This window comes from Sphaeramia orbicularis, chromosome 18, assembly GCF_902148855.1.
Source record: "Sphaeramia orbicularis chromosome 18, fSphaOr1.1, whole genome shotgun sequence".
Taxonomy (NCBI): domain Eukaryota; kingdom Metazoa; phylum Chordata; class Actinopteri; order Kurtiformes; family Apogonidae; genus Sphaeramia; species Sphaeramia orbicularis.
In genome coordinates this window covers 27,796,858-27,823,755 of record NC_043974.1, presented here as the reverse complement: position 1 = coordinate 27,823,755, position 26,898 = coordinate 27,796,858, and the positions used below count along the sequence as shown (strand labels likewise).

The 26,898-nt window shown below is 36.5% G+C and overlaps 1 protein-coding gene across 3 annotated transcripts; it reads right to left on the bottom strand.

The window, feature by feature from the left end:
* Positions 1–218: 218 nt before the first annotated feature.
* On the bottom strand, positions 219–25,040 carry LOC115438278 (serine/threonine-protein kinase ppk4-like). 3 transcript variants are annotated; one of them, XM_030161767.1, is made up of 7 exons: positions 24,982–25,040; positions 16,179–18,111; positions 3,912–4,081; positions 3,609–3,832; positions 3,121–3,250; positions 2,932–3,032; positions 219–803 (listed from the first exon to the last, which is right to left on the bottom strand). In XM_030161767.1, exons 2-7 carry the CDS (start codon positions 18,091–18,093, stop codon positions 584–586), a joined length of 2,760 nt encoding a protein of 919 aa, XP_030017627.1. In that variant the 5' UTR covers positions 18,094–18,111; positions 24,982–25,040; the 3' UTR covers positions 219–583. The 3 variants fall into 3 exon arrangements, with proteins under 3 accessions (XP_030017627.1, XP_030017626.1, XP_030017629.1); XM_030161766.1 differs by lacking the exons at positions 16,179–18,111; positions 24,982–25,040 and adding exons at positions 4,837–7,057; positions 8,330–8,515; XM_030161769.1 differs by lacking the exons at positions 16,179–18,111; positions 24,982–25,040 and adding an exon at positions 8,330–8,511.
* Positions 25,041–26,898: the final 1,858 nt, after the last annotated feature.

Here is a 26,898-nt window from a genome sequence, read left to right as displayed (position 1 = left end):
TGATGGAGAAAGCACGTTCACCTTTCAATTTAAGCCTTGACCTTGGAACAGGCAGGAGCCCCCCCACCCGAGGATCTAAGGCTGTGTACTGGCTCATAGTTGACTAGCATGTCAGCTATGTAGCAAGGGGCCAGTAAGGCACACAGAGTATCAAAAGGTAGAGGTACCTCAGAGGTAAATATTACAGACAAGATTAAAAAAAAAACATATGCAGCTGCTTTTTTTTTTTTTTTTTTAAATATATTACTTCATCCTGAACAGAAGGGGGCACTGTAGGCCCATCACTGAAAAAGTTCCAGTCCCAATAAGGCAACATGATGATATATGATTTAATCACATTAGGGAAGTGGTATATAGATGAACCTCCAAAATATATGTATTTTATACCAACTGTTTACATGTATCAATAAGATTAATGGATTACCAGGTATTAAACATTTTAGATTAGTAGATGGTTTTTGTCACTGGTGGATGTTTAGGTCTTATGGGTTAATATAGTGCAAAACCTTATTTATAGTCCTAATGATTTCTTGTACAAACTTGTCAACTCTTTTCAAAACCAAATCTCTTTGCAGGTCAACTTTTACTTCAAGTCAGCAGGTTGAGACTCTTGCACTGGAACACCAAGATGCTCCTCAGTGTTTGTGGTTTTCATAACAAAGCTTGCAGCGATGTCTTCTCTTTGAAACATTTCTTTTAGAGGGGCCTCTGAATTCCACTTTTGTTTTTTGGCAAACATGTAAGCGCACCCAAAGAGGTCAGGAAAGATTTTTGTCACATCAACCTGAGCTGCATGTTTGGCACTGTCAATGAGAAGCAGTGAAGACATGTTAATCTCTCACAGTCATGACTCATGACCACAGATAATTTGGTTTGTCTGTGTAATGACAGACCATAATAATAAAATGAGTACAAGTCAAAAACTTAGCGATTGTAATTTTTGGTTTCAATAGTGGTAAAAGATCATATTCAACTCAAATTATTACTAATTTCAGAGATGAATTGCTGTTTGTTCCACTTGCTTATTTTTTCAGATTTTTTTAAGACACACTCTACTGTCCATTTAATTCTGAGTTGCACTTTTTTAAACCAAATAAATAACAAAGTACAATTCTAGTTTCAATGTTCCTGGATGATGAAGGCTAACATTGTTGTTTGGTGGCTTGTGGTTTTCCAAAGTTACAAGCCAGTCAGCATTTTCAATCGCCACAATGTGTGTTTTATAGAATAAACTTGACGATTAAGTGTTAAAATCTGCTTTAACTAGATTTACAACCTGTTTAAATGTAAAAGATCACTGTAAATAATGCACATACTAAACACAAAAGTCATTTATAAGGCTGGATGTAAAAATCTTTTTAATGAAAACGTGCAGCTTATTAAGACAAAGACTAATCAATTCCAGTTCTTAAAACTAAGAAAACCAACTTAAATGTGTGCTTCATATACGAGTTAAGCACAACCTCAACAAATTTAACTTAATACATTCAACAATCTCATGTCATTTTGTGTCCAGTTTATGGCTATTTGTAGAAGCATTTACACTAGAAGGCTTTTATTATGTGACAGTTATAGAAGTGATGCATTTGTCAAAAATCACATTGCAGTACTTTTAACAATGAAAATATGAGCAGATTAAAGTGAGGGTTTGTACGAAATATGACCATCTCTACTTTAGAAATAAGAAATTAGAAATAAAGGTCTTTCTCTAAAAAAAAAAACTCTTTATAATAAAGCCTAGTACCTTTTGCAGCCGACAGGAATAAAAGACCTGCACACAAACACCATCTAAGGATATATATACAGCAGTGGTGATTTCTCATAGACTGCAAGGGAAGCCCGGCTTCCCCTAAAATTCTGAAAATTAAATGATTAAATACGTACAGTTGTGTTGACATTTTATTGACTACAAATGTGTTAGAACACATTCATCTCAAAGATGAGTTTGTTCAAATCAGCTTTATCACAAATCAATAGACGTGATGTTGCTCACTTCTCATACATTCCCGTTGCGCTGTTTTCTCGTCCATCTCTGCTCAGTGCATTTGTCCATAGACTGTGGGCGTCTCTGGGCTTCAATGGGACTGAGTGGAACAGTTTTTTTCATTGCCTTAAAACTGGACGGTAATTGGATAAATGCCTCGATGTTGTCCCGCCCCCGGACGCCGGGCGTCTCTGGGGGTGAATGGAGCTGTGGGCGGAGCTCGGCCGGGCCGGACGCCAGAATCCTACGTGCTGATTGGAGGATCAGTCGAAACGCTGAATCCCGTTTGATTGACAGCTGTTTTCAGATCTACTCCTTCACTGACACAGTTCAGTTTAATACTGTCACACATTCTGCTGTGAAATCAGAGAAACCACTACGAAATTACACGTTCATTTCTTGCACTGTAAATAAAACCCACTCATTGTACTTCCTTGTTTCAATTTAACATAATTTCACTGTTTTCTTGTTTCAGTTACTTAATTTAATCATTTCTTGTTCGAGTTTAATATCGTTTTGTAGATAGTTAAATCAATCAAACTGTCGGCTAGGTCGGAGTGAAAGGAGCATCTGTAGTTTAAAAAGGCTGAAGTCTGACACCCACAACACACTGGGCCAAGGCAATCTAAGCAGAGAGGACACTGGTCCAGTCCCTGGAAAAGACACCTACTTGGTACGATAAGGTCACTGAGCATTTTCTTAAAAAAGAACGGAGGGCCGAATGTATGTTTAAATAACTTGACAATTTTTTTTTTTTTTTTGATGTAAGCCGACAATGAGCTTCCCCTGTCTGAAAGACGAGCAGCCGCCACTGATATACAGTATAATGTGTATATGTAATTTACCCTGCCAAAGTGGCTGGTGAGTGACATGCTACTGTTGAAATCCACCTGCATTTAAAGAGTTGGTTGTTAATGTCAAGCCCTGTGTGAGGCAGATGATCTTACTAGTGCTCATGGAGGTTTCGTATGAAGCGCAGTAATCCCAGTATGTTGTCAGGATAGGCTTTGTTCTTTTTATCCATCATCTGAACCAACTCTGGTGGAAACTGCAAAATAAATGCTATTAATTGTAGAAAATGACATCTATTGTTGTAAAGTGTAATTTAAGGAGCTGCTGTAATATGTCGCAGTCACCTGATTTTTCCACTGTTTGAAGGCTCCGTCCTCAGCACATTCCTCCACTGAACTAATCAGTTTTTGGTCAGCGTTTCGACAGTTGGACACCTCGTCCCTGTTGCCAATCTTTTTCAAGTATTCAACTCTCCTTAAAGAAAAAAAAAGGTTTTTCAGAGTTATTACAACTGCAAACTGTACACAGGTTAAAATGTCTCTGCTTTGACGTGTACAAAAAAGCATAAGGGATGAAAACTGCTCAGTAAAACTACTCTCTCATTGTCCAGTTGTGGAGTCACAGCTGTTACTTGGAAAAACAGCTAATGGTTTGGATCATGGCATCAATTTTATTTCATGTGTATTCAGTTATGTTTGTAAAAACATGTTTGTGTGATATGATTATATTTATGCTAATATTAGAGGGTCTAACTTTATCGTCTAGTAAAACTTGAACATCTCTAGAAAATGTCATAGAAGAGAAATGGCAGTGATGAATTCATCTTCCTCACTTTCGACTGGTCCAGAAGAAGGGATGGCTCAAACACTCCTCCACTTTAGGTCTCTGCTTTGGTTCTTCATTGATCATCCACTCAATGAGATCTTGTGCAACCACATCTTGAACATGGTCCAATTTGTACTTTCCATAGTAAATGTTTGACTCACATTCAAAGGATTTGTCACCAAATGGATGATGTCCTCCTGAGAGAATGTAATAGATCAGCATCCCTGCCACCTGAACAATTACAAACAAAAAATGTTCACCATGTTGACACTAATAAAGTTGTTGAAATTGATGAGACACAATTACTGACCTGTACATCAGTGTTTGACTTGAATGGAATATCAGGTTCTCCTTCTGCTGCTATAGTTTCCTTGGCCATCCAGCATTTTGTTCCTGCACTGCATGTGCGCCAAGTTGTTTGTCCTTTGAGCAACCGTCTACTTATCCCAAAATCTGCTAATCTTGCTCTTCCACTTACATCTGAAGAGGAAATAATGTTGAAACATTTGGTAAATAAAAGATTAAAAAAAAAATGTTAATACAAGTGTTAGTATAGCTCCCAAAAGTGAGTGTACCCTTCACAATTTTAAAATCATTTCAATAGTAACTTTCCAGGAGGCTGCTATAGAGGCAGTGATGCAAAGAAGTGCTATTTCACAAAAATGATACAATAAAGATGTGAGAACACCCTTATAACACAGTCACTTAAAATCTGCAATGTCAATATTTTGTTTGGAAACCATGTTTTTATAACAGCATCAATTAACCACTGAGTCTGCATTTCAGCAGAACAAGAACTCTCATCTTCCTTCCAAGCCTTAAAGAAGGAGTGTGCAGGAAGTTGTGGGACTGTTCATCTAATGTAACACTTCAGCTCAGCTCAGAGTAGTCATTATCAAGAGAGGAAGAACCTCCAAGTGAAGACCTGTGCAACTCTGTGAACTCAGTACAGTATAGGATCAAGGCTGTTCTGGAAAATAATGGTTCTTACACACAACACATAATGAAAATAGCACAGATTTTAAGTAATGGTGTTATATACATGTATTAACTTCTACTGTCACTGTTTTGTTTTGTCATGTCTCCTCTTTAACTTTAGGGAAGTGGCTCTAAAGCAGCTGATTGGAACATTAGAAATAATTTCATTGCACTTTGCACTTTTGAGAGCTAAAGTGTGTTTATTTTTCAAAATACAGTAAAGAGCATGAGTTTAGTACCCTTTTAAGCTGTCTTACCAATCAACAGATTCTGTGGTTTCAGATCCCGGTGGAGAATTGGAGGGGTTTGACCATGAAGCACCCTTAAACTATCAAGTAACTGCAACACAAGGTTCTGTTTGGGCAGACTATCATGTTTTTTAATGTATTCTTCCAGAGTGTATTCACACAGCTGAAGAGCAAGGTATCCAAAGTTCAGATCCTCTGCAGCATCAACATATCGTACTATAGATGGATGATCGAGTTCTGGAAGTCGGAGAAATCCTTCCTCATTCTTTAACACTTTATAGTTGGATTTTGTCATTCTCTTAAGAGCAACTTCTGTTCCATCATCTCTCAGCCCCAAGAAGACTTCAGTTCCATCACTTCCTTTTGCTATCAGAAATTCTGCATCATTCACATAATTAATGCTTCCAATTCTGGTTATATTACTTTTATCATGACTCTGAAGCTTCTCTAACTTCTCCTTCCACCTCTTGCTGATTGGTAGCCATTTGAGACCTCCTAATGAATCAGTGGTGTTGACATGAAATGGTTGAACACTGGAAGTTGATTCCACAACAGGAACTGCTGTGGGATCATTTGCACCATTGGACACTACATCATTTTGGATGTTCTGCTGCTCTGACCTCTCCTTCTTCTTCTTTTTCTTTTTCTTTTTACTGGATCCCGAGACCACTGTACTGTCTTCACATTCTGACTTGGTTCGTCTGAAATAATTTTTCAGTCGTCTCAGCGCTTCTTTCAGCTTGTCATCCGGTTTCATATCTGCAGATATCAGTATGTCCTCAGGCACAGAGGTTATCCCCACCGATGTAAAGATGTCAGCTGCATGCTCAACTGGAAGCAAGTTTGCAAGTACCCCATATGTGTAAACTCTGATGTCAGATGGGTGGCACTTATTCACAAAAGGGACAAGTGTTTTGCATAACTTTTCAAGAAAGTTGGGATCCCAGTGTTTTAGCCCTTTTGTTTTCTGTGTTATTACATACAGCGTTTGTAGAACAGCTTCCCAGACTTCAGGTCGCATTTTTAAGTGGGGCTTTTTCAGCAGTTGAGTGATTAAATTCAGTGCTTGCTCATTTGGTATGTCTTCCATTGTGCAGAAAACTGCATGTAAACTATTAATAGCAAAATTTATGTGTGAGCTACATATGTTTGGTAAGTGAATGACTGCATTGTCAATGTAGGAATTCAGGTTTCCAGTGTCTTTCAGCCATTTTATACTTTCCTGGCAGTATTTTTCTCGATCTTTCCCTGTTACAGTGAAGAGCATTTCAATCATGGCTAGGTGGGTCTGAGGATGTTCCAGCAGCATCTGATTGTGAAAAGTTTTGAAAACTTCCTCATGTCGTTTCTCTTGGATGGCAATTTCCAACTCCATGAAGCATTCAAGTTTTGAACATAACTCATTTCCTTCTGATGCAAGTTTATGAACCATCTGACAGATTTTTCTATCAAACATATGTCGTTCAGGATCATTTAAAGGTACCATTGATACTAGTGCACCAGCAGAGATGAGCTCTGCCATGACATCCCCTCTGTCACTGACAGCGGCCATTTGTACTGGTGTGAAACGTGGAATGGGAATACATCCATTTGGTGCAGCATTAGCCTTAAGCAGGTTTCTCACAAATATAACTGGAGCTTTAAATAGGGAGACATAATGCAAAGGTGTGAAGCCATTTTGGGAAGCTATGTTTGGGTTTGCACCCTGATCCAGAAGGAAAGTACAAATATTCTCCTTGTGATTTCCTACAGCAGCAATTAATGGTGTTATATAATCATTACATTCTTTGCATGGGTAAAGTGTATCAATGTTGTTACGTTTTAGTAATGTTTTGAGCTCCTTGAGGTTGTTACTTTGAATACACAATATTATAGAATGTGTTTCACTTGGTGATACCATCACTTTGACCTGTGTGATGATACTCATGTTGTTGCTTCAGGGAAACTGTGAAAGAAATAAATGTATACTGTTAAAACTTTCAAGCATTAAGTTGATGATCTTATAATGTGGACTATTTACCACATAGTTCTGTACATCAAGATTTGTCCCCCATATCCTCAGAAAAGCCCTTTAGGATAAAACCTGCAAGTATAACTTTTATACTGACTGCCTTTGTTTGGAAAAACCACAACAGGATGAGGAGTTATTTGACTTTGTCAAAGAATGAGCACTGAAAAAATGTTTCATTTCTGATGGGCTGAAATCAAGGATGTCTTTGCTTCAGCGAAACTGAAAGAAAAAAACAACAACAAAAAAAAAATCATAATTTATTACAGCACTGATAGAACTTTGAGGAAATTAGGTGGTGAAGTTGAAATCTGCCTGGGCACATATTTGAAATGATTCTGGACCAAATCAGAAAAAGTTGTGTCGATGACCGTAAATCATTAAATCTTTGACCGATACTATTTTCTTATTACCAAAGAAGAATGTTTGAGTTTTCATCTCATAAAATTAGCATTTTTTCCCCAAAAATAAAAGCACTTCATTTTCACTTCTTGTAAAACATAACACAAAAGCTGGGACAGTAACACACTGATCACTTGGAATTTTCCCCATTTCCTTTTTTTTTTTCAAACCACTTGAAGGGCATTTAGGCACTGAGGACATCATTCTCACTGCAAATAAGAATGGAACAAACTTGCAGATACAAAATGCAACAGCACAGCAGCTCCTCATTGTATTTTGTGTTTCAAGATGCACTTTCTACTGGGGACAAGGAGGGGCCTCTGTTTTTTGGGAGGTTTTTTGAATCACAGCTGTACCATCAAAGCACCTCTAAACTCTAAACTTATCTCTTCTTTGTGCCTACACAACTTAACTTAATTTATTTAACAACTTAACTTGTATGAAAAGCACTTTTGAGTATCTTGAAAAGTGCTATACAAATAAATGTTTTATTATTAATATTATTAAACTACCATTGTGATGTGTTGGCCAAGTGGTGAGGCTGCATATAAGGTGGTTACTTCACTGAGCAGTGAATAAATGCATTCATGTATGCCATTCTCCACTCTCTTTCCCCTATCACTGCCGCATAAAGACAAAAAAAACCCAAAACAAAACATAATACTTTCATGTGTGACTTTCCTGTACTTTGTGTACTTGATTAGAAAAGTCACAACAGAATGAGGAAAAATTCAGCATTAAGATTGGTATTGAATTCTGCAGTTGATAATGGTACAGTGCATTTTTCATTTCAAATCATGACTTGTGAACACAGACATGCGTCACACCCTGCCCTTTCCGTTTGTTTAGACTTTACATTTCTTCTTTGAAGCTATTAGCAGTCAAAGTGCAGCATTAAATATCATAATAATTTTGGTACAAGTATATGCAATTATGAAACACAGCACAAAATTTCTTAGCGTACATGACAGTATTGTAAAATGAGTGATAAGTGAGAATGAAAAAGAATATGTGCTTCCCTCAAGTAAGCAAAAAAAAAAGTTTGATTAGTTCAATTAAAGTAGATGTTAAGAAATGTTGGAAAGTACTTACGTGTTGATGCCGATATTCTTGTAATTGTTTCACTTCTGTTCTTATATCTTTGCAGTCCTTCTTCCTGTCTGTTAGTCAGTCACTTTGACTTTGACTCTGTTTCAGTGTCAGGCTCCACCCTTTCCTGGCAGCACAATCTCACCTGCCACGGCACCAGACAGGTTCAACTTGATAATCAATGAACACAACAATACGTAAAAAGAAAAACAGGAACATTTCTCCTTCAGAATGCACAATGCTCATCTCAAACAGGTGATAAACCATCAGTGAGTGAAGCCAATAATAAATGGTTCACAGTTGTGTGACTATGGCGTGGATTTTCATTATGTCATTGCACAACACAGTGCATCTTTTGCAATTCAAACTATTCATTTAGATTCAGTTAAAAAAATGTTTGGTAAGGAATGGTTCTTGGACCAAAAAAGAGTTTGTTCGAGGTGCTCTTTGGAAAAAGGGATTCAAAAAGTATTAATCACACTGGAAGAAAAATCCAAGGCACTCTCTTTAAACATTAAAATGCCTTTATTATCATGGCATGGTCATATCTAGACCTAAAAAACTTCAACGCTTTTCAGCTTCAAGCCTTCATCAGGAAGTCAAAGTGTTTTTTGACTTGAAGCCGAAACGCATTAAAGTTTTTTAGGTCTAGATATGACCATGCCATGATAATGAAGGCATTTTAATGTTTAAAGAGAGTGCCTTGGATTTTTCTTCCAGTGTGATTAATATTCATTTAGATTGTTTTAATATATTTTCACATCCATGCCACTGCCCTTAGAAGAACAATACATCTTTCCGCCATATTTTCGCACATTTATTTTGATACTCAACAGATTAGACTTACAATATATTTTGAGAGTAACATTCAATATGCTTAAAACAAAATCATACAAAAGAATGTTTTAAAGCTTGCATATTCCATTATGTTTTGTTTTTATTTGCAACTCTACTCACTTGATAAGTAGAAGCACTTTAGGCCTCTGAGTTAGTTTGTTTTATGTAAAAAGAATTTGGCAAACATCCTGCTCTGAATGTCATGCTCTCGCAAGCTGCAGTAACATTTTTTTCTTAAATAAGTGCAAAGATTTGTTCAGACTTTTGTGTGACATACGGGTAGTGGCATTACCTTGTTAGACCTTGTTTTAGATTAGATAGATAGATAGATAGATAGATAGATAGATAGATAGATAGATAGATAGATAGATAGATAGATAGATAGATAGATAGATAGATAGATAGATAGATAGATAGATAGATAGATAGATAGATAGATAGATAGATAGATAGATAGATAGATAGATAGGTTTTAATAGTTTTGGATTTTTCATTATAGTTTAGTTTTATTTAGTTTTGACTTTTTTTCCCTCTAATTCAGTTAGTTTTAATTAGTTTTTAGCGCAGGTTTGCTAGTTTTTATTAGTTTTCTTTATTTTCTAAATGCTTAATTTTAGTATAGTTTCTTTATATCCTTTATCTTCTTCACCGTTGAAGTCAAATAAATCCCAGACAGGACTCTGCTGCTTTCTCCCAACTTTAGTCTCCATGTTTCCAGGTAGAGTGGACCAGAAGACACCAAAACGACAAACAAAGGGAATTTTATCCAGCATTTTTATACGTTTTAGTTTGTTTTGTAAACACACAATACAGTTTCAGTTAGTTATGTTTTTATTTTCTTTTAATTATAGTCTTTATTTATTTCAGTTAACAAAAATGGTTTTACAATTCTAGTTTTCGTCATTTCGTTAGTTTTCCTTAACGATAATAACCTTGAGATAGATAGATAGATAGATAGATAGATAGATAGATAGATAGATAGATAGATAGATAGATAGATAGATAGATAGATAGAGTACTTTTTACATCTTTTCACCTGTTATTTTCCTTCAATCTCCACATACACTTTTATTTGCAGACTCAAAGTCTTAAAGTAGACAATACACACACACACACACACACACACACACACACACACACACACACACACACACAAGCCACAGAGATAAAAATCACAGATATACAATGTCAGTCAGTGGTCAGCAATTAAAATACATGTAGTTGTTTGTGCCAGTATTTCCAAAAGATGGAGGTGTACCTTCTGTCACTCACATTAGAGTCAGAGACATTATGATTCCATTCCCAGATCCCTTGAGCCTGCACATGAACTTATAAATAAAATTCCTCAGCAAAGCGTGAAAAGTAGGAACATTTCATGTCACAAAAAGATAACTTGCACTTTCCCACCTTGTATATTTCAACAATATTCTAAGAGCATCATTACATGCAACCTTAATCTTGTTCAGTTTTGCTTTACTGTAGCTACATCATAGCTGAGCTGTATAAAGTGGGGTACAGTATGCTCTAAAGAGTACTATTTTGACCCCAACAGAACACATGTGAAATTTATGTGCTAGCACATTTGCTTCGGCATATAGCTTACAGCACTGACGTTGCACATCATCATTATCACAGAGATCACTCTGAATGGTATGCATCAGATATTTCACTTTGGTCACAACATCCACATTTACTTACAACATGAAACAAAATACAAACTGGACAAAATTAATTCCTGAAAACTATCTCTCTTAATTATGATGGAGCAAAAAGCCATAACCAGAAGTGACACTTTTGCTGCTGAAACTTATCTGTTCACCAAAGATGAAAGTCTTGTAAATTATTGCTTGAATAATTAAGACATATGCAGCTGCATTTTTTTTAATTCACGAAATGTACAGAACAAATTGGCACATTTAAACAGAGCATGAAATGTAGTATACAACAAAGCACAATAATGATAATAACTTTTTTTTTTTATATGAGATCTTTAAAAACTGAGTTTACAAAGTGCTTTGACAGAAAATGCAGAAGGGCACAACAGCAGAATACAACTGAAGAAAAAGAAAAAAAACAAGACGCAAGCAAAGACACTAAAACATAAAAAACAACACAACACAATAAAAGGGATATGTACAGCAAACTTGGATAACATAACAATTTCGAATAATCGAAATGTATCGAAGTAGAATGGGCAGAGATTACATAACATGATGCTATCAAATCAATGCAAAAATGAAGCAATGGAATAAAACATCATATATGTCAAAATAAAAGAATAACCAAAACAGGGTAAAATTAAATATTCAAACATTAAAAAGAGACATCACATAAAGGCAAGTCTATACAAATGTATTTTACAAAGTGATTGAAAAGATGTCACTCATTCTGTAAGCCTTATCTCCTCGGTCAGGCTGTTCCAAAGTCGAGGGACCCTGATGGAGAAAGCACGTTCACCTTTCAGTTTAAGCCTCGACCTTGGAACAGGCAGGAACCCCCCCACCCGAGGATCTAAGGCTGTATACTGGCTCATAGTTGACTAGCATGTCAGCTATGTAGCAAAGGGCCAGCAAGGCACACAGAGTATCAAAAGGCAGAGGTATGTCAGAGGTAAATATTACAGAGAAGATTTAAAAAAAAAAAACATATGCGGCTGCTTTTTTTTTTTTTTTTAATATATTAATTTATCCTGAACAGAAGGGGGCACTGTAGGCCCATCACTGAAAAAGTTCCAGTCCCAATAAGGCAACATGATGATACATGATTTAATCACATTAGGGAAGTGGTATATAGATGAACCTCCAAAATATATGTATTTTATACCAATTGTTTAGATGTATTGATAAGATTAATAGATTACCAGGTATTAAACATTTTAGATTCAATTCAATTCAATTTTATTTGTATAGCCCAATATCACAACAAGGTTATCTCAAAGGGCTTTACAGAGTCAGTTGAATGTAAACAACAGTCAAATGAACAGCAAGAAAATGAGTAGTGTCCAGGGCATCCCCTGTCCTTAGACCCTCTTTCTCGGCAAGGAAAAACTCAAAACCCAGTGGGAAAAGGGAGAAACCTCGGGGAGAACCACAGTGAAGGAGAGATCCACTCCCATGGACGGACAGGCTATAGATGCGCCAGGACTGATGGACAACCATTTACAGATGTAGTTCTAGTCTGCAAGGATGCAGTAGGGTGGACACATGGGGGGTCCATCCCGCTGGATGAGACAGGCAGGGGCGAGGAGGCCCATCCACAGTGGTAGATCAGTAGATGCTTTTTGTCAGTGGTGGATGTTTAGGTCTTATGGGTTAATATAGTGCAAAACCTTATTTATAGTCCTAATGATTTCTTGTACAAACTTGTCAGCTCTTTTCAAAACCAAATGTCTTTGCAGGTCGACTTTACTTCGAGTCAGCAGGTTGAGACTCTTGCACTGGAACACCAAGATGCTCCTCAGTGTTTGTGGTTTTCATAACAAAGCTTGCAGCGATGTCTTCTCTTTGAAACATTTCTTTCAGAGGGGCCTCTGAATTCCACTTTTGTTTTTTGGCAAACTTGTAAACGCACCCAAAGAGGCCAGGAAAGATTTTTGTCACATCAACCTGAGCTGCCTGTTTGGCACTGTCAATGAGAAGCAGTGAAGACACGTTAATCTCTCACAGTCATGACTCATGACCACAGATAATTTGGTTTGTCTGTGTAGTGACAGAATATAATAATAAAATGAGTACAAGTCAAAAACTTATCTATTGTAATTTTTGGTTTCAATAGTGGCAAAAGATCATATTCAACTCAAATTCTTACTTATTTCGGAGATGAACTGCTGTTTGTTCCGCTAGCTTGTTTTTCAGATTTTTTTGAAGACACACTCTACTGTCCATTTAATTCTGAGTTGCATTTTTTTTTAAAACCAAATAAATAACAAAGTACAATTCTAGTTTCAATGTTCCTGGATAATGAAGGCTGTGAGGGCTTGACATCAGCATTGTTGTTTGGTGGCTAGTGGTTTTCCAAAGTTACAAGCCAGTCAGCATTTTCAATCGCCACAATGTGTGTTTTATAGAATAAACTTGACTATTAAGTGTTAAAATCTGCTTTAACTAGATTTACAACCTGTTTAAATGTAAAAGATCACTGTAAATAATGCACATACTAAACACAAAAGTCATTTATAAGGCTGGATGTAAAAATCTTTAATGAAAACGTGCAGCCTATTAAGACAAAGACTAATCAATTCCAGTTCTTAAAACTAAGAAAACCAACTTAAATGTGTGCTTCATACACAAGTTAAGCACAACCTCAACAAATTTAACTTAATACATTCAACAATCTCATGTTATTTTGTGTCCAGTTTATGGCCATTTGTAGAAGCATTTACACTAGAAGGCTTTTATTATGTGACAGTTATAGAAGTGATGCATTTGTCAAAAATCACATTGCAGTACTTTTAACAATGAAAATATAAGCAGATCAAAGTGAGGGTTTGTACTAAATATGACCATCTCTACTTTAGAAATAAGAAATTAGAAATAAAGGTCTTTCTCTAAAAAAAAAACAAAAACCTTTATAATAAAGCCTAGTACCTTTTGCAGCCGACAGGAATAAAAGACCTGCACACTAACACCATCTAAGGACATACATACAGTATAGTGTATATGTAATTTACCCTGCCAAAGTGGCTAGTGAGTGACATGCTACTGTTGAAATCCACCTGCATTTAAAGAGTTGGTAGTTAATGTCAAGCCCTGTGTGAGGCAGATGATCTTACTAGTGCTCATGGAGGTTTCGTATAAAGCGCAGTAATCCCAGTATGTTGTCAGGGTAGGCTTTGTTCTTTTTATCCATCATCTGGACCAACTCTGGTGGAAACTGCAAAATAAATGCTATTAATTGTAGAAAATGACATCTATTGGTGTAAAGTGTTATTTAAGGATCTGCTGTAGTATATCGCAGTCACCTGATTTTTCCACTGTTTGAAGGCTCCGTCCTCAGCACATTCCTCCACTGAACTAATTAGTTTTTGGTCAGCGTTTCGGTATTTGGACACCTCGCCCCTGTTGCCAATCTTTTTCAAGTATTCAACTCTCCTTAAAGACAAAGAAAAGTTTCTCAGGGTTATTAAGACTGCAACTTGTACACACCTTAAAACATCTGTTCTTTGACACGTACAAAAAAAGTATAAGGGATGAAAGCTGCTCGGTAAAACTACTCTCTCATTGTCCAGTTGTGGAGTCACAGCTGTTACTTGGAAAAACAGCTAATGGTTTGGATCATGGCATCAGTTCTATTTCATGTGTTTTCAGTTACGTTTGGAAAAACATGTTTGTGTGATATGATTATATTTATGCTAATATTAGAGGGTCTAATTTTATAGTGTAGTAAAACTTGAACATCTCTAGAAAATGTCATAGAAGAAATATATCAGTGATGAATTCATCTTCCTCACTTTCGACTGGTCCAGAAGAAGGGATGGCTCAAACACTCCTCCACTTTAGGTCTCTGCTTTGGTTCTTCATTGATCATCCACTCAATGAGATCTTGTGCAACCACATCTTGAACATGGTCCAATTTGTACTCTCCTTTACAAATGTTTGATTCACATTCATAGGATTTGTCACCGAATGGATGATGTCCTCCTGAGAGGATGTAATAGATCAGCATCCCTGCCACCTGAACAATTACAAACAAAAAATGTTCATCTTGTTAACACCAACAAATATGTTGAAATTGATGAGACACAATTACTGACCTGCACATCAGTGTTTGACTTGTATGGAATATCAGTTTCTCCTTCTGCTGTTAAAATTTCCTTGGCCATCCAGCATTTTGTTCCTGCACTGCCTGTGCGCAAAGTTGTTTGTCCTTTGAGCAACCGTCTACTTATACCAAAATCTGCTAATCTTGCTGTTCCGTTTACATCTGAAGAAGAAATAATATTGAAACATTTGGTAAATGAAAAATAAAACAATGTTAATGGAAGTGTTAGCATTGCTCCCAAAAGTGAGTGTACCCTTCACAATTTTAAAATCATTTTAATGGTAACTTTCCAAGAGGCTGCTATAGAGGCAGTGATGCAAAGAAGTGCTATTTCACAAAACAGATACAATACAAAAATTCAGAAAATCAGTGATGACAAATGTGAGAACACCCTGATAACACAGTCACCTAAAATCTGCAATGCTAAATATTTTGTTTGGAAACCATGTTTTGTGGAATAGCATCAATTAGCCACTGAGTTCACAGGTGCTGGATTTCAGAATAATAACCCTCATCTTCCTTCCAAGCCTTCATGAAGGAGTGTCCAGGAATGTTGTGGGACTGTTCATCTAATACCACAGTTGTGTGGCATCCTGAAATACAGGATGTCAGGTGTACAACACTGGGCAGCTCAGAGTAGTCATCATCAAAGACAGGAAGAGCCTCCCAGTGAAGACCTGTGCAACTCTGTGAACTCAGTACAGTATAGGATCAAGGCTGTTCTGGAAAATAATGGTTCTTATACAAAATACACAATGAAAAAGTATTTAAAGTATTGGTGTTTTATATATATATATATATATATATATATATATATATAAAACACCAATACTTTAAATCTGTGCTATTTTCATTGTGTATTTTGTATAAGAACCATTATTTTCCAGAACAGCCTTGATCCTATACTGTACTGAGTTCACAGAGTTGCACAGGTCTTCACTGGGAGGCTCTTCCTGTCTTTGATGATGAATACTCTGAGCTGCCCAGTGTTGTACACCTGACATCCTGTATTTCAGGATGCCACACAATACAATATATATATATATATATATATATATATATATGTATTAACTTCTACTGTCACTGTTTTGTGTTGTTCTGTCTACTCTTTAACTTTAGGGAAGTGCCTCTAAAGCAGCTGATTGGAACATTAGAAAACATTTCAATGTACTTTGCACTTTTGGGAGCAAAAGTGCATTTATTTTTCAAAATGTAGTAAAGAGCATGAGTTTAGTACCCTTTTAAGTTGTCTTACCGATCAACAGATTCTGTGGTTTCAGATCACGGTGGAGAATTGGAGGAGTTCGTTCATGAAGGGCCTGCAAACTCTGAAGTAACTCAAACACAAGCTTTTCTTTGGACAGACTATCATTTTTTTTAATGTATTCTTCCAGAGTGTATTCACACAGCTGAAGAGCAAGGTATCCAAAGTAGTCATCCTCTGCAGCGTCAACATATCGTACTATAGGTTTATCATTGAGATCTGGAAGTCGGAGAAGTTTTTCCTCATTCTTTAACACTTTATAGTTGGATTTTGTCATTCTCTTAAGAGCAACTTCCGTTCCATCATCTCTCAGCCCCAAGAAGACTTCAGTTCCATCACTTCCTTTTGCTATCAGAAATTCTGCATCATTCACATAATTAATGCTTCCAATTCTGGTTATATTACTTTTATCATGACTCTGAAGCTTCTCTAACTTCTCCTTCCACCTCTTGCTGATTGGTAGCCATTTGAGACCTCCTAATGAATCAGGGGTGTTGACACGAAATGGTTGAACACTGGAAGTTGATTCCACAACAGGAACTGCTGTTGGATCATTTGCACCACTGGAATCTACATTATTTTGGATGTCCTGCTGCTCTGACCTCTCTTTCTTCTTCTTCTTCTTCTTTTTGCTGGATCCAGAGACCACTGTACTGTCTTCACATTCTGACTTTGTTCGTCTGAAATAATTTTTCAGTCGTCTCAGCGCTTCTTTCAGCTTGTCATTCATTTTCATATCTGCAGATGTCAGTATGTCCTCAGGCACAGAGGTTATCCCCACCGATGTAAAGATGTCAACTGCACGCTCAACTGGAAGCAAGTTTGCAAGTACCCCATATGTGTAAACTCTGATGTCAGATGGGTGGCACTTATTCACAAAAGGGACAAGTGTTTTGCATAACTCTTCAAGAAACTTGGGATCCCAGTGTTTTAACCCTTTTGTTTTCTGTGTTATTACATACAGTGTTTGTAGAACAGCTTCCCAGACATCAGGTCGCATTTTTAAGTGGACCTTTTTCAGCAGCTGAGTGATTATCTTCAGTGCTTGCTCATTTGGTATGTCTTCCATTGTGCAGAAAACTGCATGTAAACTATTAATAGCCAAATTTATGCGTGAGTTAAGTATGTTTGGTAAGCGAATGATTGCATTTTCAATGTAGGAATTCAGGTTCCCAGTGTCTTTCAGCCATTTTATACTTTCCCGGCAGTATTTTTCTTGATCTTTCCCTGTTACAGTGAAGAGCATTTCAATCATGGCTAGGTGGATCTGAGGATGTTCCAGCAGCATCTGATTGTGAAAAGTTTTGAAAACTTCCTCATGTGGTTTTTCTTGGACAGCAATCTCCAACTCCAAGAAGCATCCAAGTTTTGAATATAACTCATTTCCTTCTGATGCAAGTTTGTGAATCATCTGCCAGATTTTTCTATCACACATACTCCGTTCAGGATCATTTAAAGGTGCAAATGATACTAGTGCACCAGCAGAGATGAGCTCTACCATGACATCCCCTCTGTCATTGAGGGCAGCCATTTGTACTGGTGTGAAACGTTGATTAGGATTACATCCATTTGGTGCAGCATTAGCCTTAAGCAGGATTCTCACAAATATAACTGGAGCTTTGGATATGGAGACAGAATGCAAAGGTGTGAAGCCATTTTGAGAAGCTATGTTTGGGTTTGCACCCTGATCCAGAAGGAAAGTACAAATATCCTCCTTGTTATTTACAACAGCAGCAAGTAATGGTGTTATATAATCATTACTGTTTTTGCATGGGTAAAGTTCATCAATGTTGTTACATTTTAGTAGGGTCTTGAGCTTCTTGAGGTTGTTGTTTTTAATACATAATATCATAGGATGTGTTTCACTTGGTGATACCATCACTTGGAACTGTGTGACAATATCCATGTTGTTGCTTCAGGGAAACTGTGAAAGAAAGAAAGTCATACTGTTAAAACTTTCAAGCATTAAGTTGATGATCTTATAATGTCAACTATTTACCACATAGTTCTGTACATCTAGATTTGTCCCCCATATCCTCAGAAAAGCCCTTTAGGATAAAATCTGCAAGTATGACTTTAAACTGACTGTACTGAAACAGGATGAGGAGTTATTTGACTTTGTCAAAGAATGTACACTGAAAAAATGTCTCGTTTCTGATGGGCTGAAATCAAGGATGTCTTTGCTTCAGGGAAAGTGAAAAAAAAAGAAAAATAATGATTTTATTACTGCACTGATAGAACTTTGAGGAATTCAGGGGGTGAAGTTGAAATCTGCCTGGGCACATATTTGAAACGATTCAGGACCAAATCAGAAAAAGTTGTGTCGATAACTGTAAATCATTAAATCTTTGACCGATATTATTTTCTTATTACCAAAAAAGAATGTTTGAGTTTTCATCTCATAAAATTAGCATTTTTTTTCACAAAAATAAAAGCACTTCATTTTCACTTCTTGTCAAACATAACACAAAAGCTGGGACAGTAAAGCACTGATCACTTGGAATTTTCCCCATTTCCTTTTTTTTCAAACCACTTGAAGGATGTTTAGGCACTGAAGGCATCATTCTCATTGCAAATAAGAATGGAACAAAATTGCAGATACAAAATGCAACAGCACAGCAGCTCCTCATTGTATTTTGTGTTTCAAGATGCACTGTCTGCTGAGGTCAAGGAGGGGCCTCTGCTTTTTGGGAGGTTTTTTGAATCACAGCTGTACCATCAAAGCCCCTCTAAACTTATCTCTTCTTTGTGCCTACACAACTTAACTTGTACCTAAAGCACTTTTGAGTATCTTGAAAAGTGCTACACAAATAAATGTATTTTATCAATATTATTAAACTACCGTTGTGATGTGTTGGCTAAGTGGTGAGGCTGCATATAAGGTGGTTGCTTCACTGAGCAGTGAATAAATGTATTCATGTATGCCTTTCTCCATTCTCTTTCCCCTATCACTGCCACATAAAGACAAAAAAAACAAAACAAAACATAATACTTTCATGTGTGACTTTCCTGTACTTTGTGTACTTGATTAGAAAACTCACAACACAATGAGGAAAAATTCAGAGTTAAGACTGGTGTTGAATTCTGCAGTTGATAATGCTACAGTACATTTTTCATTTCAAATCATGACTTGTGAACACAGACATGCATCACACCCTGCCCTTTCAGTTTGTTTAGACTTTACATTTCTTCTTTCAAGCTATTAGCAGTCAAAGTGCAGCGCTAAATATCATAATAATTTTCGTGCAAGTATATACAATTATGAAACACAGCACAAAATTTCTTAGCGTACATGACAGTATTGTAAAATATGTGATAAGTGAGAATGAAAAAGAATGTGTGCTTCCCTCAAGTAGGCAAAAAAAAGTTTGATTAGTTTAATTAAAGTAGATGTTAAAGAAATGTTGGAAAATACTAACATATTGTTGCCTATATTCTTGTAATTGTTTCACTTCTTTTCTTATGTCTTTGCATTCCTTCTTCCTGTCTGTTAGTCAGTCACTTTGACTTTGTTTCAGTGTCAGGCTCCACCCTTTCCTGGCAGCACAATCTCACCTGCCACAGCACCAGACAGTTCAACTTGATAATCAATGAACACAACAATATGTAAAAAGATAAATAGGAACATTTCTCCTTCAGAATGCACAATGCTCATCTCAAACAGGTGATAGACCATCAGTGAGTGAAGCCAATAATAAATGGTCCACAGTTGTGTGATTATAGCATGGGTTTGCATTATGTCACTGCACAACACAGTGCATCTGTTGCAATTCAAACTATTCATATAGATTCAGTTCAAAAAATGTTTGGTAAGGAATGGTTCTTGGACCAAAAAAAGAGTTTGTTCGAGGTACTCTTTGGAAAAAGGGATTCAAAGAGTATTAATCACACTGGAAGAAAAATCCAAGGCACTCTCTTTAAACATTAAAATGCCTTCATTATCATGGCATGGTCATTTCTAGACCTAAAAAACTTCAACGCGTTTCGGCTTCAAGCCTTCATCAGGAAGTCAAAACCACTTTGACTTCCTGATGAAGGCTTGAAGCCAAAACGCAGGAAGTCAAAAACCACTTTGACCATGCCATGATAATACAGGCATTTTAATATTTAGAGTGCCTTGGATTTTTCTTCCAGTGTGATTAATATTCATTTAGATTGTTTTAATATATGCACTGATAGAACTTTGAGGAATTTAGGTGGTGAAGTTGAAATCTGCCTGGGCACATATTTGAAATGATTCAGGACCAAATCAAAAAAAATTGTGTCAATAACTGTAAATCATTAAATCTTTGACCGATAGTATTTTCTTATTACCAAAGAAGAATGTTTGAGTTTTCATCTCATAAAATTAGCATTTTTTTTTTCACAAAAATAAAAGCACTTCAGTTTCACTTCTTGTCAAACATAACATAAAAGCTGGGACAGTAAAGCACTGATCACTTGGAATTTTCCCCATTTCCTTTCTTTTCAAACCACTTGAAGGATGTTTAGACACTGAAGGCATCATTCTTACTGCAAATAAGAATGGAACAAAATTGCAGAAACAAAATGCAACAGCACAGCAGCTCCTCATTGTATTTTGTGTTTCAAGATGCACTTTCTGCTGAGGTCAAGGAGGGGCCTCTGTTTTTGAATCACAGCTGTACCATCAAAGCACCTCTAAACTCTAAACTTATCTCTTCTTTGTGCCTACACAACTTAACTTAATTTATTTAACAACTTAACTTTTATGTAAAGCAGTTTTGAGTATCATGAAAAGTGCTACACAAATAAATGTATATTATTAATCTTATTAAACTACGATTGTGATGTGTTGGCCAAGTGGTTCTGCTGCATATAAGGTAATTACTTCACTGAGCAGTGAATAAATGCATTCATTGCGGTGGCCCAGAGGTGCAACAGGCCAAAAAATTATCCACTAGACGAAAAAAATTATCTACTACAAGAAAAAAAAAAGAGAACAGCCTAAAACAATTATCCACTAGATGAAAAAAATTATCTACTACAAGAAAAAAAAGAGAACAGCCCAAAAAAATTATCCATTATAAGAAAAAAAAGAGAACAGCCTAAAAAAATTATCCACTAGATGAAAAAAATTATCTACTACAAGAAAAAAAAGAGAACAGCTCAAAAAAATTATCCACTGTAAGAAAAAAAAAGAGAACAGCCTAAAAAAATATCCACTAGATGTAAAAAAAACAAACAAAAAAAAAAAAAAACGGCATCGCCCATTTGTTTGCAGGTAGACCTCTCCTCCTCAACTCAAACGGAGTGTCTTCACTAACACTAGCTCAAGAAGGACATTTTGTGGAGATAAAGATGTCAGCCATGGTACACGGTGCCGTGCTGGGGTACCTGACACCGAGCTGTGGCACCGCGGCGCCACGGCACCTGGCACCGAGCCGTGGTACCGCGGTACCTCGCGGGTCCGGCACCAGCCGAGGTGCCACGGCCCCTCGCGGCCCCAACCGAGGTGCCGCGGTACCAGCCGTGGCGGTGCCAACCACTTGCCGTGGCACCGCGGTGCCACAGCTCGGTGCCAGGTACCCCAGCACGGCACTGCGTACCATGGCTGATATCTTTATCTCCACAAAATGTCCTTCTTGAGCTAGTGTTAGTGAAGACACTCCGTTTGAGTTGAAGAGGAGAGATCCACATGCAAACAAATGGGCGATGCCATGATAGTGGCGCTCCACAGGAAGCTCCTCTTCTCCTCCTCTCAAAATAAAATAATTTTAGAACTTCTTGTAGTGAATATTCATCAAAAATGATATTGAATGTCAGGCAGTTGAACAATTCAACACCGTAATCACACAATTGTTTATTCGCACTGGTAGTTCACAAAGTTGCCGTCAACTTTTCGCGTTAGCATTAGCTTAGCAACGAACCTTCATACAGTGCACACAAGGGGCATTTACCCCTGAATACTAACCCCAACCATACCCTAACCCTAACCTTAACCATTTAACGCCCATGCCTAACCTTGAGCAGACACTGGAACCGTATTTAATCATTTAACTGCTTTGCAAACTATATTAATGTAAATATCTATATTTTAAAATAACTTTATTTTTTAGCGCACGACCTCCACTTCCGGTGGGGTACTTCCTTAGCATTAGCCACATTAGCCGAAAGCCTTAAAATTTTTCAGCCTATCCTTTTATTTTTTGTGGTGGCCTTAATTTTAAAGCAAGACACCTTTCGGGAAAACAGCGCCCCCGTAATTGAAAAGGTGGATGATGTTTTTTTTTTTCTTATAGTGGATATTTTTTTGGGCTGCTCTCTTTTTTTTTTCCTCATAGTAGATAATTTTTTTCACCTGTTCTTTTTTTTTTTTTTTTCTTATAGTGAATAATTTTTTGGGCTAGTAGATAAATTTTTTTGCCTGTTCTCTTTTTTTTTTCTTTTAGTGGATAATTTTTTTTGGCTGGTCTCTTCTTTCTTATAGGGGATTTTTTTTTTGTCTAGTGGATAATTTTTTTGGGCTGTTCTCTTTTTTTTTCTTGCAGTAGATAATTTTTTTGTCTAGTGGATAATTTTTTTAGGCTGCTCTCTTTTTTTTCTTGTAGTAGATAATTTTTTTCATCTACTGGATAATTTTTTTAGGCTGTTCTCTTTTTTTTATAGTGGATAATTTTTTTGGGCTGTTCTCTTTTTTTTCTTGTAGTAGATAATTTTATTCATCTAGTGGATAATTTTTTTAGGCTGTTCTCTCTTTTTTCTTGTAGTAGATAATTTTTTTCATTTAGTGGATAATTTTTTTAGGCTGTTCTCCTTTTTTTTCTTCTAGTAGATAATTTTTTTCATCTAGTGGATAATTTTTTGGCCTGTTGCACCTCTGGGCCACCGTAATTCATGGATGCCATTCTCCACTCTCTTCCCCCTATCACTGCCCCATAAAGACAAAAAAAAAAAAAAAAAAAAAAAAAAAGACAAAACCATAATGCTTTCATGTGTGAGTTTCCTGTACTTGATTAGAAAACTCACAAGAGAATGAGGAAAAATTCAGAGTCAATATGGGTATTGAATTCTGCAGTTGATAATGCTACAGTGCTTATTTTTTACCATTTCAAATCATGACTTGTGAACACAGACATGCGTCACACCCTGACCTTTCTGTTTGTTGAAGCTTTACATTTCCTCATTCAAGTTATTAGCAGTCAACGTACAACACCAAATATCATATTGGTACAAGTATATACAATAATGAAAAACTGCACACACTTTCTTAGTGTACATAACAGCATTGTAAAATGAGTGATAAGTGATTATGAAAAAGGATGTGCTTCCCTTAAGTAGGTGTGACTGGGCTGTGTTTGTTTGCATGAAGGAGACTTGACTGATGGATGTAAGGACTTTATTTGCCTGTACAATGGGTCAGCAAATAAATAATAATTACAATGGGCACATACATGAGGTCCACCGACAGCAGAGGAAGTTCTTTCTACCTAATATAGTCAAGCAATAAGTATAACAGACTAAGATAACTGGACAAAATACAATAATAAATCATAAAATCCCAGTAACAAGAGAAAAAAGTTACAAATATATTTCTGTTTCCTGTCTAAATATGCATTTTTTTTATAATATCAAATAACAAAAATATTCACATATTAGACAAATATGAACAACAAAACTCATGAAAAGACCACTACACCCATTTTAGTGTAACTTGTTCCAAAACTGCTCTGATAAATGGGTAAACACTACACTCGCGTGGTCATCGCTAGTACTGCCGCCATAACGTTCTTACTGGTTAAACTTTATTTGCACACAGTCCAATAATCAAAAAACAGATCAACAGCAATCAACAACAACTGTAATAAACACTGACAGGTAATGCATAACAATCGAGGCAAGGCAGGAAGAAAATAAATAAGATAATTACATAAGTCAGTTAAAATAAAAGGGTAAACAAAAGAAGAGGTAAACTATGTTAAAATAAATTACAGTTTAAATTCGTTACATAAGGCTTTAGTTTTCACAGCTTTAGAGTTTGTGCAACATTTAAGTAAGTCCAAGTAGGAATCTAAGTAGGATTTAAAGACAGCAAGGGTGGGTTTCTGACTGGCAAATTTGCAAGTATGTATATGAAATTTTGCCAAAAATGAAAAGAGATTAATAATAAATATGTTAAAAGGCAAATCATTAATAAAGAAACCAAATAAAATGTGTTCAGTTTTGGAGTTTAGATTAATATCCTATTTTCTATTTAAAAAAAAAAAAGACACCAAATAATTTGACTGAATGCACACTCCCAAAAAAGCAAACAGTTCATCAGCATTGTAACAAAATGAACAAAGAGGGTCGGCATTGATCTTATACTGAACCAGAGCTGAATTAATAGATACCACCTGTGTAACAGTTTCAGGGATACCTCTCGGACCTTATTACCTCCGCCAAGGAGGTTATGTTTTTGCCAGGGTTTGTTTGTCTGTTTGTTTGTTTGTCTGTCCGTTAGTGTGCAACATAACTCAAAAAGTTAAGGACAGATTTGGATGAAATTTTCAGGGTTTGTTGGAAATGGGATAAGGAAGAAATGATTAAATTTTGGTGGTGATCGGGGGTGGGGGGGCCCACGGGGGGGGGGGGCACTGATCAGCCTTGGCGGAGGTCTGCGCTCTCCGAGTGCTTCTAGTTCGAGATGAAAAACTTTCTAGGTAATAACCACAGTTTTTCCCTGTCCGCATCAAAATACAAATTATTCCAAAATTAGGATACTACTAATAGTGATACCACGAGTGGACCTTACAACGTCAACAACACACTTCAAAGAACAAAAACAAATCTTTACCTGCACAATGGGTCAGCAGATAAATAATAGTTACGATGAGCACATACTTCCGGTCCACCTAGACAGAACAAACATCACATCATTAGTTGCACTGTGAAATCAAATGCAACTCCGAACAATACGCACATTACGTGTAAGAAACCTCACACAACCGCTATTTATATGAAACCGTACATATTACATTAAAGTTATAAAGAAGACAACACATACAATGTAGTAAAAATGTGACTTTCGATTTATTTTTTTATCGCGGACCCATTACAGACCAACCTACCCGCAGCAGAGCGACTTCGAAATGACGCCAGTTCCCGCCAATTTCCCATAATGCACCTTCGGCTTCTTCTTCTTCTACGTTCCGGTAGACTAAACGCTACGCGGCGCATTGCTGCCTCTAACGGTCGGGAGGTCACACCACTTGTTGATGCGATGCGGCGCGTTCCTTCCATGTGGTCTGCTCAAGGAGTTACTGATAAACTCGGTCGTTGCGTGTTGTCTCGTCAAGTTCACGCTTAATTTTTACATCAGCCAACAAGGACTGAATCTGTTCAACCGACCATGGTGTAGTTTTGGGGGCTGTCATGTGGATTAACCCATAAATCCGCCGGAATGACATGAAACGGAACTTCCGGTTTGAAAACGTAGATAGATAGATAGATAGATAGATAGATAGATAGATAGATAGATAGATAGATAGATAGATAGATAGATAGATAGATAGATAGAGAGAGGCCGATGAGGTTTTGATCACTTTTCACTTTATCTTTGGTTTAGTGGGTTATTAAAACTACTCAAACATTAGGTTAATTACAACTCTTCTCCTTCTTCTTCTTCTTCTCATAGATAGATAGATAGATAAAGTACTTTTTAAATCTTATCACCAGTTATTTTCCTTCATTCTCCACATCAACATTTGTCGACCATATTAAACAAAATTCAAACTGGTCAAAATTAATTCCTGCAAAACTATCTCTCCTCGTTATGATGGAGCAAAAAGCCATAACGACAAGTGGCACTTTTGCTGCTAAAAATGATGTTTACCAAAGATAAAAGTCTTATATGTTATTGCTTGAATAATTAAGACATATGCAGCTGCTTTATTATTATTATTATTATTATTATTATTATTATTATTATTATTGTTGTTGTTGTTTTTGAAATGTATAGATTGTACATACAAAAGTACAAATTGGCACATTTAAACAGAACTTGAAATGTAGTATACAACAAGGCACACAGAGTATTAAAAGGTAGAGGTACTTCAGAGGTAAATATTACAGAGGAGATAATTTTTAAAAATAAAACAAAGCAAAAAACATATGCTGCTGCTTTTTTTTCTCTTTCTTTTATATATATATATATATATACGTGTGTGTATGTGTGTGTGTGTGTGTGTATATATATATATATATGTATATACACATCTTTATCCCGAACAGAAGGAGGCACTGTAGGCCCATCACTGAGTATAGCTCCAGTACCAATACTGAAACATGATGATAAATGATTTAATCACATTAGTGAGGTGCTATATAAATGAATCTCCAAATAGATCATCCTCAGATGCAGTAAGGCAATATTAAAGCACATTTAGGAGCTGCCAAAATTTGGTGGAATTAAAGATTGGGTGAATAGTGAAGCTACTGGGTAAAATGATTCTGAAACACATGTAATAAATAAGCTTCTAGTCATGAAATCTTCTTTGGAATTATACTCATGATATCATCATTATAGTCACTTTAAGACCAATAGGTCCAATCTTAGACAGGAGATATTTGATCAGGAGTGGGTGCCAGCTTTCTCCATTTGTTTGAGATAAAGTAAGAACAAGGCCACCCTTTGGACAGTTACATTTAACCATTTAAGTGTAGTGTTTTAGTATTTAGCATGAGAGTGTTTCACAATAGACTAGTAGTAGTT

Bases quoted from the DNA above. Each gene is read 5' to 3' on its own strand.
- LOC115438278 (XM_030161766.1), bottom strand. From the start codon at position 6,754: ATGAGTATCATCACACAGGTCAAAGTGATGGTATCACCAAGTGAAACA. The intron at 4,082-4,836 runs GTAAGACAGCTT...TTTCCTCTTCAG, and splicing joins ACCACAGAATCTGTTGATTG to ATGTAAGTGGAAGAGCAAGA. The intron at 804-2,931 runs GTAAGATCATCT...TCTCATTGACAG, and splicing joins CGAAACCTCCATGAGCACTA to TGCCAAACATGCAGCTCAGG.